This window comes from Mustela nivalis (genome assembly GCF_964662115.1).
Source record: "Mustela nivalis genome assembly, chromosome: 20".
Classification (NCBI taxonomy): Eukaryota; Metazoa; Chordata; class Mammalia; order Carnivora; family Mustelidae; genus Mustela; species Mustela nivalis.
The window spans coordinates 33,984,251-33,996,586 of NC_139039.1; the positions used below are offsets into that span (position 1 = coordinate 33,984,251).

General features: G+C 39.8%; 1 protein-coding gene across 1 annotated transcript in view; it reads left to right on the forward strand.

Annotated features, from left to right (window-relative positions):
* VEGFC (vascular endothelial growth factor C) overlaps positions 1–12,031 on the forward strand; it is a 101,527-nt gene extending 89,496 nt beyond the window's left edge. Inside the window, exons 5-7 of the mRNA XM_082715827.1 lie at positions 7,422–7,528; positions 7,849–8,182; positions 11,526–12,031. Coding sequence (XP_082571953.1) covers positions 7,422–7,528; positions 7,849–8,182; positions 11,526–11,640 — 556 coding nt within the window. The 3' untranslated portion in view covers positions 11,641–12,031. The remainder of the gene's footprint in view (positions 1–7,421; positions 7,529–7,848; positions 8,183–11,525) is intronic.
* Positions 12,032–12,336: the final 305 nt, after the last annotated feature.

A 12,336-nucleotide genomic window follows, 5' to 3' on the forward strand; every position in this document is an offset into this window, starting at 1 on the left:
ATATTTATGTTAAAATGGTGACATTACTTTTTTCTCTCAATGGTATGTGTTAGACATGTAATCATCATTTTGAGGTCTATAGGCCTGGCTTGTTCGTTCCATACATGTATGATATTCCATTGTATGAATGAATGAGTGAGTGAATGTTCATGCTTATTCTGTGATACCTACTATAGGGAAGGCACTATGCTACTTATTAGGAAGAGGGTAAAATCAAAAGAGAGAGATGTCACATTTGATATCCAAGTGCCTTGAAGTGAGTTTTACCCAGGGGCAAATATATTAGTCAGTTGGTTCTCACTGACAATGTCCCATAGAGTTCCTCAAGGAAATAGCACATTCTGGGGACAATGGATAGAGAATAATTTATTTGGGTGTTAATCGGTGAAGGCCAGAGGAGACTAAATTAAAAAGGCAACGCTAAGCCTGTGCTTCGGAAGCACCAGCCTGAAGAGTTTCACCTTTTCTGTAGAGGGATTGGCGTAGCGTGGGGAGTTTTTTGGTAGAGAAATGACAAGACTGTGCTCAGCAGAGCCAGGGTACCTTGAATTTTTTTTAATGATAATAAATAAAAACCATGGGTGATTTCAACCTGATAAAGAGGTTACATCAGTCTTTGGGGGAGAGGCCTGGTGTGGTGAGAGAGGAAAAGAAGGGGTGAAAAAAGATGAGAACATGGAAAAACCTAGCCTGAAGGCTCCTTTGTTTTTATTTGTTTACTGGTTTTCATTTCTTTTACAAAAATGTCAACATTGCTTACCAAGACACCAACTAAAACATATTTGCTTCTAAGAAGTTTGAGTTATTCGGGCTTATTAAGGAAAATTTCATTTGTGTGAGAAGTCTTCTCTTCTCCAAGGAACACAGTAGATTTATGTCCCTGGCAACCTTTGAAGTAGAACTTGAGTGCTCAGTGTCTTTGTTAATCTGTAACAGATCCTCAGTCCGAATGCTTAGAAGCTTGAATATCCGTGAGGGATTCTTCTCATTTTAATGTTCTTCTTTTCTTTTAATTTTAAGATATGTTGTTGCTTCACCAAAAATAGAGATAGAATAGCGTGATACATTTAATAAACTGCATCAGAGCAAAAATGCAAAGGTAACATATCTGCCAGTTAAACTGCAACATAGTCTTGTGCTGATTGATCAGAAATAAATACTTTTCCAGTATTTTAAAACATGCATCTGTATTCTGCCCTGAAAATACCCCCTTTCTAGGTTGAAAACCCCTGTGATACTATACAATTATTTTTGAACTTTTATTTTCATGTCTGTTCATCCTCTTTTTTTCTTTTTAACAAAGTTCGTTATTATCTAAATATTATCTAATGCCTTCAAATGAGCACCTATTGATATGAATTCACCCATGGAGCTCAAGTAAGAGTCTCCAGACCCTGGAGGGTATTTTTTTCTAAAAGGAATCTAACTGTGCTGTCCAGTATTCCTTCCCTTGGACCCTCTAGCTTCTGCCTTCTAAGAGAGAACAGTTGGAAGCGCAGCATTCCTGTGACTTGCCGACTGGTAGAAATTAAGCAGAAGGTCTGTGGCTGAGAATATTCCAGCAGTGTATCCTCTGCTCTGAGGCTGTGACTGCATTGTCACCCAGACATGGGAACTATTAGATCAAAGAGTTTGTCAACATAATGTCAAGTTCAACTAAAATGCACTGATAATGATTTTTAAGAAATGTCTACGTTAGACCAAATCTATCAGTCATTTCCTAAGTATTTTTGATAGACCTTTTAAAGCAGTTTTCGGCCTATAGAAAAAATTTCAGCAAAAAGTACAAAGAATTCCCATATACCTCTTACCCTCCTTCCCCAGATTCCCCTAACACCTTGCCTTAGAGAGTCAAGTGTATTCAAGGGCCATACATGAGGAACTCAAGATGAACACAGCAATTCAAAGTCCTTGGGAAAAAAACTGTTGAAGTATTTTACCTAGGGCTCTGTGGCTCTAATAATGAAAGAAAACATTGCCCTTCCGGCTGCTATTCTGACAAGTGTCTTGGGCCAGAGGGTCTGGATGGATATTCTTTCAAAATATAATTACAGGTTTGAGTGATTGTTAATCACAGTGGGTGAAAGTTCAGATGACATCAACAGTCGGCACTTGGGGAATCAAAAATGCACTCGGATATTTATCGATACTATTAACATGGTCAGAGTCTGCCTCCCCCATCCGGCCCCTGTATAGGTTTTCTTAATGCAATATAGATCATCTTACTGGATAGATCATTGAATGATATGAAGGTGCTTAGAAGGGATGTATGAGTGCTCATGGTACAGGCTTTCAGACTCGTATCACTGATCACATTCCACATTTAGGGAGACTTAAGGCAGGCTAGCTATTTGAGGAAAAGGGCTGTGTACTACAGATACCAATGATCAGCAGAATTTTAATCAGCTGGGTGACTGTGAGACACCTTATGAAAAGAGATGCCAATGAGAGCATTTGATTAATAGCACAGTTCATGTCCACAGAAAGAATTTGCATTTTTAAAAAGCCATTGAGTGCTAGGAGTTGAATTTGTATTCAGTTAATGTTGGCATTCATTTTGAATGATCTATGAAATATTTTAAGAGATATTTAGTAAAGTGGATCAAAAATAGTTAAACAAATCCAGATGAAGAGGGTTTTTTCCACTGAGAAATACATTACAAACTATATTACATTCAACTCAGTGCTTACTAATGCCAAACAAAATGTAGGAGTGTGTCTGCGTTCCTTAAATATGGATTAGGGGAGGCAGAGAATTTCCAAGCATGTAGAAACTCTAGTGCCAAAGTAGAGAGATGATGAAAGAACCCAAACAGCACGATGGACAAAACAGCCTGCTACAGTGTCCAGAGCACAGAAGCTAACAACTCTTACCCAGTGTGTAGTGTTTAATCACACGGAACATACTAGTCTTTCAAAATTTCAAAAGGTAAATGGTGAGATAAGAATCATTTTAATCATTAAATCCATCATTCTTGAATGGTATGCCCTTACATTTTTATCCTCTAGTTCTAACTAGCAACAGTTACCTAACCAGTTGAATGAGGTAATGAAATAATTCTTAGAAAAGCATCTTTTTCCTTTGTAAGTATTATAAACAGGATTGTGGTTGTGTTTGCTGGGGAGGGATGGGAAAGGCAAAGTAGGAAACTTTATTTACATGTGATTCTCAACACAGATCTACTTTACAAATAATTGCATAGGCAATGGCTTTGCAGACAAAATGCGTCTTTGGATCAGTATTTTATAAAGACGGTATACAAAAATAATTTCTTTGAAAATTTTAATATGTTCACACTAATATTTGGAACTTGAAGAAAAATTTCAATAGGATAAAAATGCTTTGGAGATGAAAATATGGAGGAGATAAGTATATTGTGCTACCTTCTATCCACATTAGAAACATTTTCTTTCATTCTAAGATACTGTTCTGGAAATGTCTTTTTTTTTTTTTTTTTTTTTTTTTGCATGAGAAGATTTATGCTAAGAACTTGCCTTTCACTTTTAGAGCAGGGAACCTCATTTAGTAATTATGAAAATGCATCCTATGTAAATATCTGTATCCTTCATTAAATGGCATCTAGCAAGACTTCAAAATGTTAACATTGATAAGTAGTAGTTTGTTTTGGCAAAGCTTTTACAGTGATGTTTTTCTAGAAATTTAAGTTTTAAGAATCTTAGAAATTAAAATATTTGGTTCACCTTGAACAAAGCATAATTAGTCCATAATGTAAAGTTCATGTTGACAAAAACATGTCAGGTATAACAACTGAAATTGTTATTCTGAAGGCCATATTTTTATTCAGCGTGCGTGTGCAAAACCAAAAGAGCTGGTGTAGCCAGATCCTAGGGGATTACTGAATGCTGTAAAACTAGGCACTAGATACCTTGTTATTTTGTAGGACATTTTCAGAAATGCATTCGTTCATCAGTTTCTACACAAAGTCCATATTTTTGGATTTATCTTTTTAAGGATGTGAGATGTTACAGAACTCTTTCTTCTCCCTCACGACATGAGAAATAGGACATGATTTTCCTACCCCTTTAGGCTGAACAATTTTGTAAACCAACTTTCACTTCAGTACAGAGACATTAGCATGTTCTCCTGCAGTTAAAGACCTCAGGATGGACCAGTCTCACTTAGGCTAGAGATTGAGATCATTCTTAACACTTTTTCCCATGAAAATAAGTAGCTTAGATATGCTTATCAACTTCAACGACTGTAACTAAGAAGCAGACACACTGGACATTGCTACCATACAGACAGACAGACATACACCACATGTGGGACGGGGAGGTTATATGTGTGAGGCCGTATACATGCCTGTTTATATGTGCTTATAACAAAAACATATGCACAAAGAGAACTGAACTGTCACTGCAGAAAGCGATCCATATCACATGCATTCTAGCAGTTTTTATTACATGTCATCCTTTGAGTTTATGAATGCATTTCCCAACCATTATTGTTGATTTCGTGATCCACTGATGGGTTACAAGTAACAACTGGAAGAACACTGGCTGAGGTAATGGCAGAAGAAATCACATATTGGCAAAATGATCTCGCCCTTCTGCAGCCACCATAGGCCTGTGGCCTCCTGATTACAGCAAGGGAGTGTGTCGCTTAAATCATGTGTGTGTCAATCTTGCAACACAGCCCAAACGGATCTACCTTCATTTACGAAGAGTGGTCTGAGTTGCATTGGGCCGGGATTGAGTGCATTACTATTATATAACTTAACCTAACAGCATCTTATTTGATGGAAGGGACTAAAGCTTTGAATAGGAGGTAAATGAAAAAAAAAATGATACTGGTTTTGGAGAATTGATAAGTACTGTCTAAATTTTTTGTGGAACAATGTACATTAATGATTAACCAAGAAAACAGTAATGACCAAAATATGTGGTAAGTAAAGACTTGCTCTTGGGAATACATAAAATTATTAGGGAGGTATAATGTTCCCCAAGGCCCACAGCTAACTGGAAAAACAAGGTTTAGAAGAGCATGTAAGGGAGGCTATCTTTGGGATAACAGAATGGGAAAGATATATACATATATACATATTTTCTTTTATTTATAAAAAGAAACACTGAAAACATAAACCAGAAAATGCAAAAAGGATCAGCCTGCTGAGGACATGGATCAGAATGAACTCCTCTGAATGTATATTTTCTCATAATTTTAACTGAAATCACATAAATTTTCAAAAAATAAAATTATAAAAAAAGCATATGATATATGCAGGAGGCAAATATCTTACTATTATATATAGGCATACCTAATATATACTTAAGCAAATATAAAGATTGTTAGGAACAAAAATTTTAATGGAAGTTATTAGTATGATGTCAAGAAGTAAGTTTAAAACCCAGTAATGTTAAATTACATTTGGAAATCGCACTATGACTGGGTTTTTATTTTTCCTCCTAAACTATGTACAGGTATCTCTTACTTAAGATCAATAGCCTATTTTCAAAAATATACATTCCAAACAAATTTGTATTGTCTTAAATGGGAAGAATTAAACCCCAAACATAACTCATTTCCTACAAGGAGCTTAAACACAATACCTGTAGAAAAGTAACATGCTACCGTGATAGGATCTAAAAAGCTCAAACACTGTTTCTTTGATCATCCAACAATTTCTATGCTTGTTAACACATGGCTACTTTATGTGTGACTACTTGGATTATTTGCATGCTCAGTGAGAAATTATTAGCTTATGATATGGGACAGCAAATAACACACAGCATTCAAAAACTTGTTATAAAATCAAGAAAACTTTCCATAAGAGATGGTCTTCATCAGACTGAAGACATGGTCCTTGAAGAATGTTACAAGGGAGGAGGGATAAGGGGAAGACAGTCACTGCGACTCATGGTTGTGTGGAGAGGTGTGCGTTTTAGGCAAATTCTCCCACTGAGCAGGATAAGTAGAGACTCTCTGGGTCTGAGAGCTGCTATAGAGACTGCCAAGTGGGAGAAAGTCCATAAATCCTCAGGGCAGTTGTCAAGGGAAAAGTGGTTACCGACCGTAGGTGTGCTTACACGGTTCAAAAAGTCCTTCCCGGGGTACTATGCGAGGCATCAGGCGGGCTTCTAAAGGCATGGCATGGCGTCATCACACAGTAAGACTCTGGAACTTTTCTCAGCAACATCCAAAGCACCTGACCTGTTTGTTTACACTCGGTTCACCTGTGAAGAGGTCTACACGTGACTGTTCTGTTCTACCAACCTGACGCGTAACTCCGCACTCTTCCCTCACATACTGTTCATGATACTGAGTGTGAAAGATACAATTATTTCCCCTGCAGCAACGTCAGTTGAAAAATAAGGTAGTAAGAGGTGTATAGATACTCTGTAAGGATATTAAGAGCCCAGAATTCTAGTGGGCAAACATCAACTAGGAAGACCTTCTGTGGGGTATACGTGCGTTTTGTAGCTCTGCGCCCTGAAAAGGTTAAGTAGTCATGTAAGCTGTTGGCACTGAGCAAACCTAATCCCAAGTGGCATTTCCCGACCGAGAACAAGGGCTTCTTGAAGGAATGGCTGATTCTAGGTGTAGAGGAGACAATGGGCAAGATGAGGCTTGCGACATCTGCTCACCCCAGAGAACAGAGAAGGCTGTCCTCCACAAGGCTCATTTCATACAGGCGCCAGCAGTCGGATGGCTGGAGCAGAGGAATACTTGGTGTATTGGATGGAAGCCCATATGTTCATAACTTTTACTAAAACAGATAAAGAGAATGTAAGAGGAGAGAGGAAGGGAGAGAAAACTAGAGCAGCAGTAACATCAAGCATGGGCTTTGATGCCCTTCTGGCACAGTGTCGAGTGGAAATTTTGGATCAGTAGATCCTTCATAGTCATAGATATCTCTGGTTCAGAAATAAGTCAGGAAAGGTAAAGTACAAAGAGGTTTCCTGTAGACTTGTTTAGAAGAGCCACAGACTGGAAGCAGTTTCAACAGTGACCAACGGGACATTACTCCTCATTCATTTCATGGAGGGCTAGTACCACTAACAAGCAGGACATCCTGCAAAGAACTACAAAGATATCCACAATATACTGTTTAGTGGAAGAAGGAAGCTTCAGAGTAATAGAAGAGGCTTATCCCGTTTTTTTTTGCACCAACTAAACCACCATGTGATTATACAAATAAAGGTACCTGCCTTAACAAGATCAAAGTGTGTAGTGATCTAGACCATACCGCAAAGTGGTCACCTCTGGGATTAGAACTTGGCCACATATGTGGGGGAGGGAGACATTCGGGAGAGGGAACTTCCACATTTCATTTCAGATATCCTCGCATCCCTTTAAAGCTTTTTCACAGGCGTGTACCGGCTTTGTAATACACAGGGAAGAAAAGAGAGGAGGCCTTCTGTGCACCAGTTAGACTGCTAACTCCTATGTCTCTCCCAAGGTGCCAAGCTGCAAACAAGACTTGCCCCACAAACTACTTCTGGAATAATCACCTCTGCAGATGCCTGGCTCAGCAAGATTTTATTTTTTCCTCAAATTCTGGAGATGGTAAGCAGAATCATATTTATTTATTTATTTATTTTAAGCAGAATGATACTTTGAAGACAAAATGCCAAGTGCCTCTATTTTGGTTAACATTTTAGTATTAAAACCACATGTACAATATTCTGATGATTACGCTCTGGAATAAGAGACTACCAGAGAGGATGCTGTCTACTTGACATTGCTATTGTTTTGAACTTCCTTGTAAAGGGACAGACTCATGTTTGTGCACACCCTTTAATGAAAAACATAGAGATGCTTTTCAGTGCTTTTAATTGTTTCACACCAGTAAGGTATACTGAAGATGTCTGACTGTCTTTGTCTAGACTCTGCAGATGGATTCCATGACATCTGTGGACCCAACAAGGAGCTCGACGAAGAAACATGTCAGTGTGTCTGCAAAGGGGGGCTCCAACCTTCCAGCTGTGGACCCCACAAAGAACTAGACAGAAACTCGTGCCAGTGTGTCTGTAAAAACAAACTTTTACCCAGCTCCTGTGGGGCCAACAGGGAATTTGACGAAACCACATGCCAGTGCGTATGCAGAAGAACCTGCCCAAGACATCAACCCCTAAACCCCGGAAAATGTGCCTGTGAATGTACAGAAAATTCACAGAAATGCCTCTTGAAAGGAAAGAAATTTCAACATCAAACATGCAGGTAAGAAATCTTCATAAAGTATGTTCCTTTCTCTTACTGAGGACAGTTTCCTCAACCAAAATGGTGGAGGCTTTTTAGAATGAGACCCGTCAGTTCTGGAGGATGACTTCTCTGATTTTCTCACCGAAATTTCCTTGAGACTGTATTTGCTCGTGAAAGGAGCCCTGGGGACCAAAACCAGACCCAAGCCCGGAATGCGCTCCTCCTGCGCATCCCAGAGGCTGAGTTTGAGGCGGTGGTGCTCACATGGGCTGGGAGACAGATGCACAAGACAGTCGCTTGAGGAGGATTTCCAGAACATCCAAACATGGCATCCCTGCCTCCACCAAAACTTATGATGCCATCGTAATATAAGACAGCTGTTCTGGGGCTCCTGGGTGGCTCAGTGGGTTCAGCCGCTGCCTTCGGCTCAGGTCATGATCTCAGGGTCCTGGGATCGAGTCCCGCATCGGGCTCTCTGCTCACCAGGGAGCCTGCTTCCCTCTCTCTCTCTCTACCTGACTCTCCATCTACTTGTGATCTCTCTCTGTCAAATAAGTAAATAAAATCTTAAAAAAAAAAAAAAAAAAGACAGCTGTTCCAAGTGCAGAAAATTGTATGAAAATTTACAGAGGATAGGAGAGTGCCACTAAATGTAGAATTGTATTTAGAAAAACATTTAAGTATTTAGTGGAATTAGAGAAATAAATTGTAATTTTAAAGATTACTCAAGACACATTCCTGAAATGTCGATTCTGCCCCCTTCTTCACCAACAAAATGAGACTGCTGGCCTCAAACACTTCCAGTGTTACTCCCTGAACGACTTCCTCTTTCATCGGACTGCGAGGTGGGCTGTTTGGGTGGGCTCTGTGATTTGGGCATTTCCTTCAGCACAACTCCACCAGCCAGGCCTTCTCTCTCCGATACGTTTGACATCTTTAACTACTTCTCTTTCCCCTTACTTGATGGGAGTTCCTATACTTCTGTTTTATTAGCATCTTACCGTGGTGCTGAACACACTTTGGCAGTGAAGCTTTGTCCTCTTCAGAGTCGCTCGAGGACCCGGGCACTCAGCCTTTGCATTCCCCCCTTTCTTCTCTCGTTTGTCCAACCAGCTGTGACCGAGTTTAGGCCCTAGAATGCCAGGCTAACGTGCTAGTCAAGGGTTAGTAGACTCCACAGCCAAATCCGGGGGGCAAGTTGGTCTTCGTGTAACCTGTCTTTTCTGTTCCTTTTCTTGAAGCCCCTCTCTTTGTTTTGGCAGACATAGGTTTTCCTTCTCTGGCTGCCCTCCCAGTTTTCAGACGGTCTGTGCCTCATCACCTCCACCGGGCTCTCTTCTTCCAAGCTCAGTCTTTAGAGATGCCCATGCAGCAGCGGACCGCTCACCAGACTTGAGACTTTAATTTATTTACAGTTTTGTACCTTCATTAATGTTCATAATGTTCATCATGTTCATCTTTTTAACCCTCATGACTTTTGTGCTCCTATTTCAATTTCTATCTCTAATGACCCATCCATACTAACATGTTAGCCATTGCATAAGGGAACTTCCCTGAATCTAGGTTCACTCAGAAGGGTTCAGTATACAAATTGATTTAATAATCTTTGGTAAGATTTAGTATCGATATAGTACTCTGCATTTTCGAAATATCCTTCTGGTAGTTCGAGTAGGGATATGCAAGAAAAATTGGAATACAGTTGTTGCTCAAAATACTCCAAAAAGGAGGGGCAGGGGCACCTGAGTGGCTCCGTTGGTTAAGCCTCTGCCTTTGGCTCAGGTCGTGATCCCAGGGTCTGGGATCGAGCCCTGCATCAGGCTCTCTGCTCAGCAGAAAGCCTGCTTCTCTCTCTACCATTCCCCTTGTGTTCCCTCTTTTACTGTTTCCTCTCTCTCTGTCAAATAAATAAGTAAAATCCAAATATATATATATATATACACACACACACACACACACACACATATATATGTGTGTGTGTGTGTGTGTGTGTGTGTGTGTGTGTATTTTTTTTTCCTCTAAAAAAGGAAACAAAAGGATCTCTATAAGGTACTCTGAAGCAATAATGAGAGAAAAAGCCGTCATCCATGAGATACCTGATTTTTTGCTTACATAAGACTAACCAGCCATCATATTTTTCTATAGAATTCTTATATTAAGAGAAAAGATTTTGATCTTTGTATTTCTCTTAATAGTATACATTGCTTCATGAAGACTTTCTATTTACTGAAACTCTTCCTGTGTTCATTTTTCTAAGGATATACTTGCAGGTTTACATATATATTGAAACAAAAAAAGTAATTTAATATTTTAAAAATATGTACACTCATTTTCTCTTAATATTCCAGAAGTGGGGCAGGGGGCAGATTATGTATTTTTTTGTCCACTGCCTTAAATCAGCAACTTTCACTGATGATTAAGAATTGCATCTTTTTAGTAAAGGAATACCAGAAGTCTTCTAATAATGCATCTGTACTTAGAAGTAAAAAAAAAAAACTCAGTAACATTTTAACTAGATATACCTTATTTTCTACTAGAGCACAAGAAATGAAACTTCAGACTCACATCGGCAGTTTCTCTGCCGTGCACTTTTGATCTCCCTGCCGGGTCACCCTGCATGGCTCCCTGGACACCCAGCCCTTCTCGCACCAGACACGCTCACGCTCCCACAGCTGCTTCAAAGAGAGCTCCTGCTTGCAGAAGCGATGGGGCTGTTTGATCATGTCCTTTCACCACTGCTGGAAGCTGGAAGTCTAGGGTACAGGCAGGCACTCTCTCTCTCCCACCACCCCCCAGACCACCTTCTTCTCACCTGCAGCCCAGGTGGAGAGGAAGGGGGACCCCCCGGGCTCAGCCACCTGCCGGCCCAGCAGAGGGACGGGGTGGGGGCGGCGCCCCCCGCAGAGGACCACATCCTGCCAGCATGGCTGGACTTCCAAGCAGGTCTGGGTTCCACGCAAGTCCCAGACGCTTGCGGACTCTGCCATGCTGCTACGCTCACACCACATCGGCAGACCTTGATGCTATGCTTACACCACATCGGTAGACCTTGCACACTCACTTTCACATTTTCTGTTTTATGTTCCTTTCATCCTCGAAGCAGAGAGCCCTTCAAAAGAACTAAAGCTCACGTCATCTCAAGTCTCCCATCTGTTCTATCAGCAAGACTGCTTTTAGGCTTTTCCATTCCTCCTAAATTGTGTAATTCTCAGCACTAACTTCACTAAGACATAAACCTAAGAATAATTTTATGATAAAATGAGTAACTTTGTTCTTGTTTTAAATTTAGGGAAACAACTGCATTTGTAGCGTAATGAACTCATTGCTTTGGCCTTTAACAAAAACGTGTTCCTCATTTTCCTAGTTGTTACAGAAGACCGTGTGCAAATCGACCGAAGCATTGTGACCAAGGACTTCTATTTAGTGAAGAAGTATGTCGCTGTGTCCCTTCATACTGGAAAAGACCACATATGAACTAAGACTGTACTATTTTCCAGTTTGTCAGTTTTCTCTCTTGGAAAACTGTGTTGCCACATTAGAACTGTCTGTGAACAGAGAGACCTTTGTGGGGCCATGGACACAAAGACAGAAGTCAGCGTTTGCTGACCCGTGTGGATCACTTTACAGAAACGGACTGGAGCTCGTCTGCAAAGGACCTCTTTTAATGACTGGTTTTTCTGCCAATGACCAGAGCTGAGGTTTTTCTCTTGTGATTAAAAAAAAAAAAAAAAATGACTATATAATTTATTTCCACTAAAAATATTGTTTCTGCATTCATTTTTATAGCAATAACAATTGGTAAAGCTCACTGTGATCAATATTTTTATATCATGCAAAATGTTTAAAATAAAATGAAAATTGTATTATAAACTGGTAAGATCAGTCCCTTACTATCTTCCACAATCAGCAAAACTTGATGATATGAAAACATTCATCTCCTCCCGCCCTTCCTCCTTTCCTCCAACCAGATGTCAGATTTTGACTATTAGGAAAAAGTGTGATCCTAGGAGAGAAAGTTCCAGAGGGACAACAGTTGCTATTACATTTTATTGAAATTCATCTCTGAATAAATATAAGGATTATAAATGTTTTAGCACATGACACATTGGAATTTATAACCAAGGGAGTCAATATGGAACATAACTTATAAGTTCCTCTGCTTAGCATGACCACGT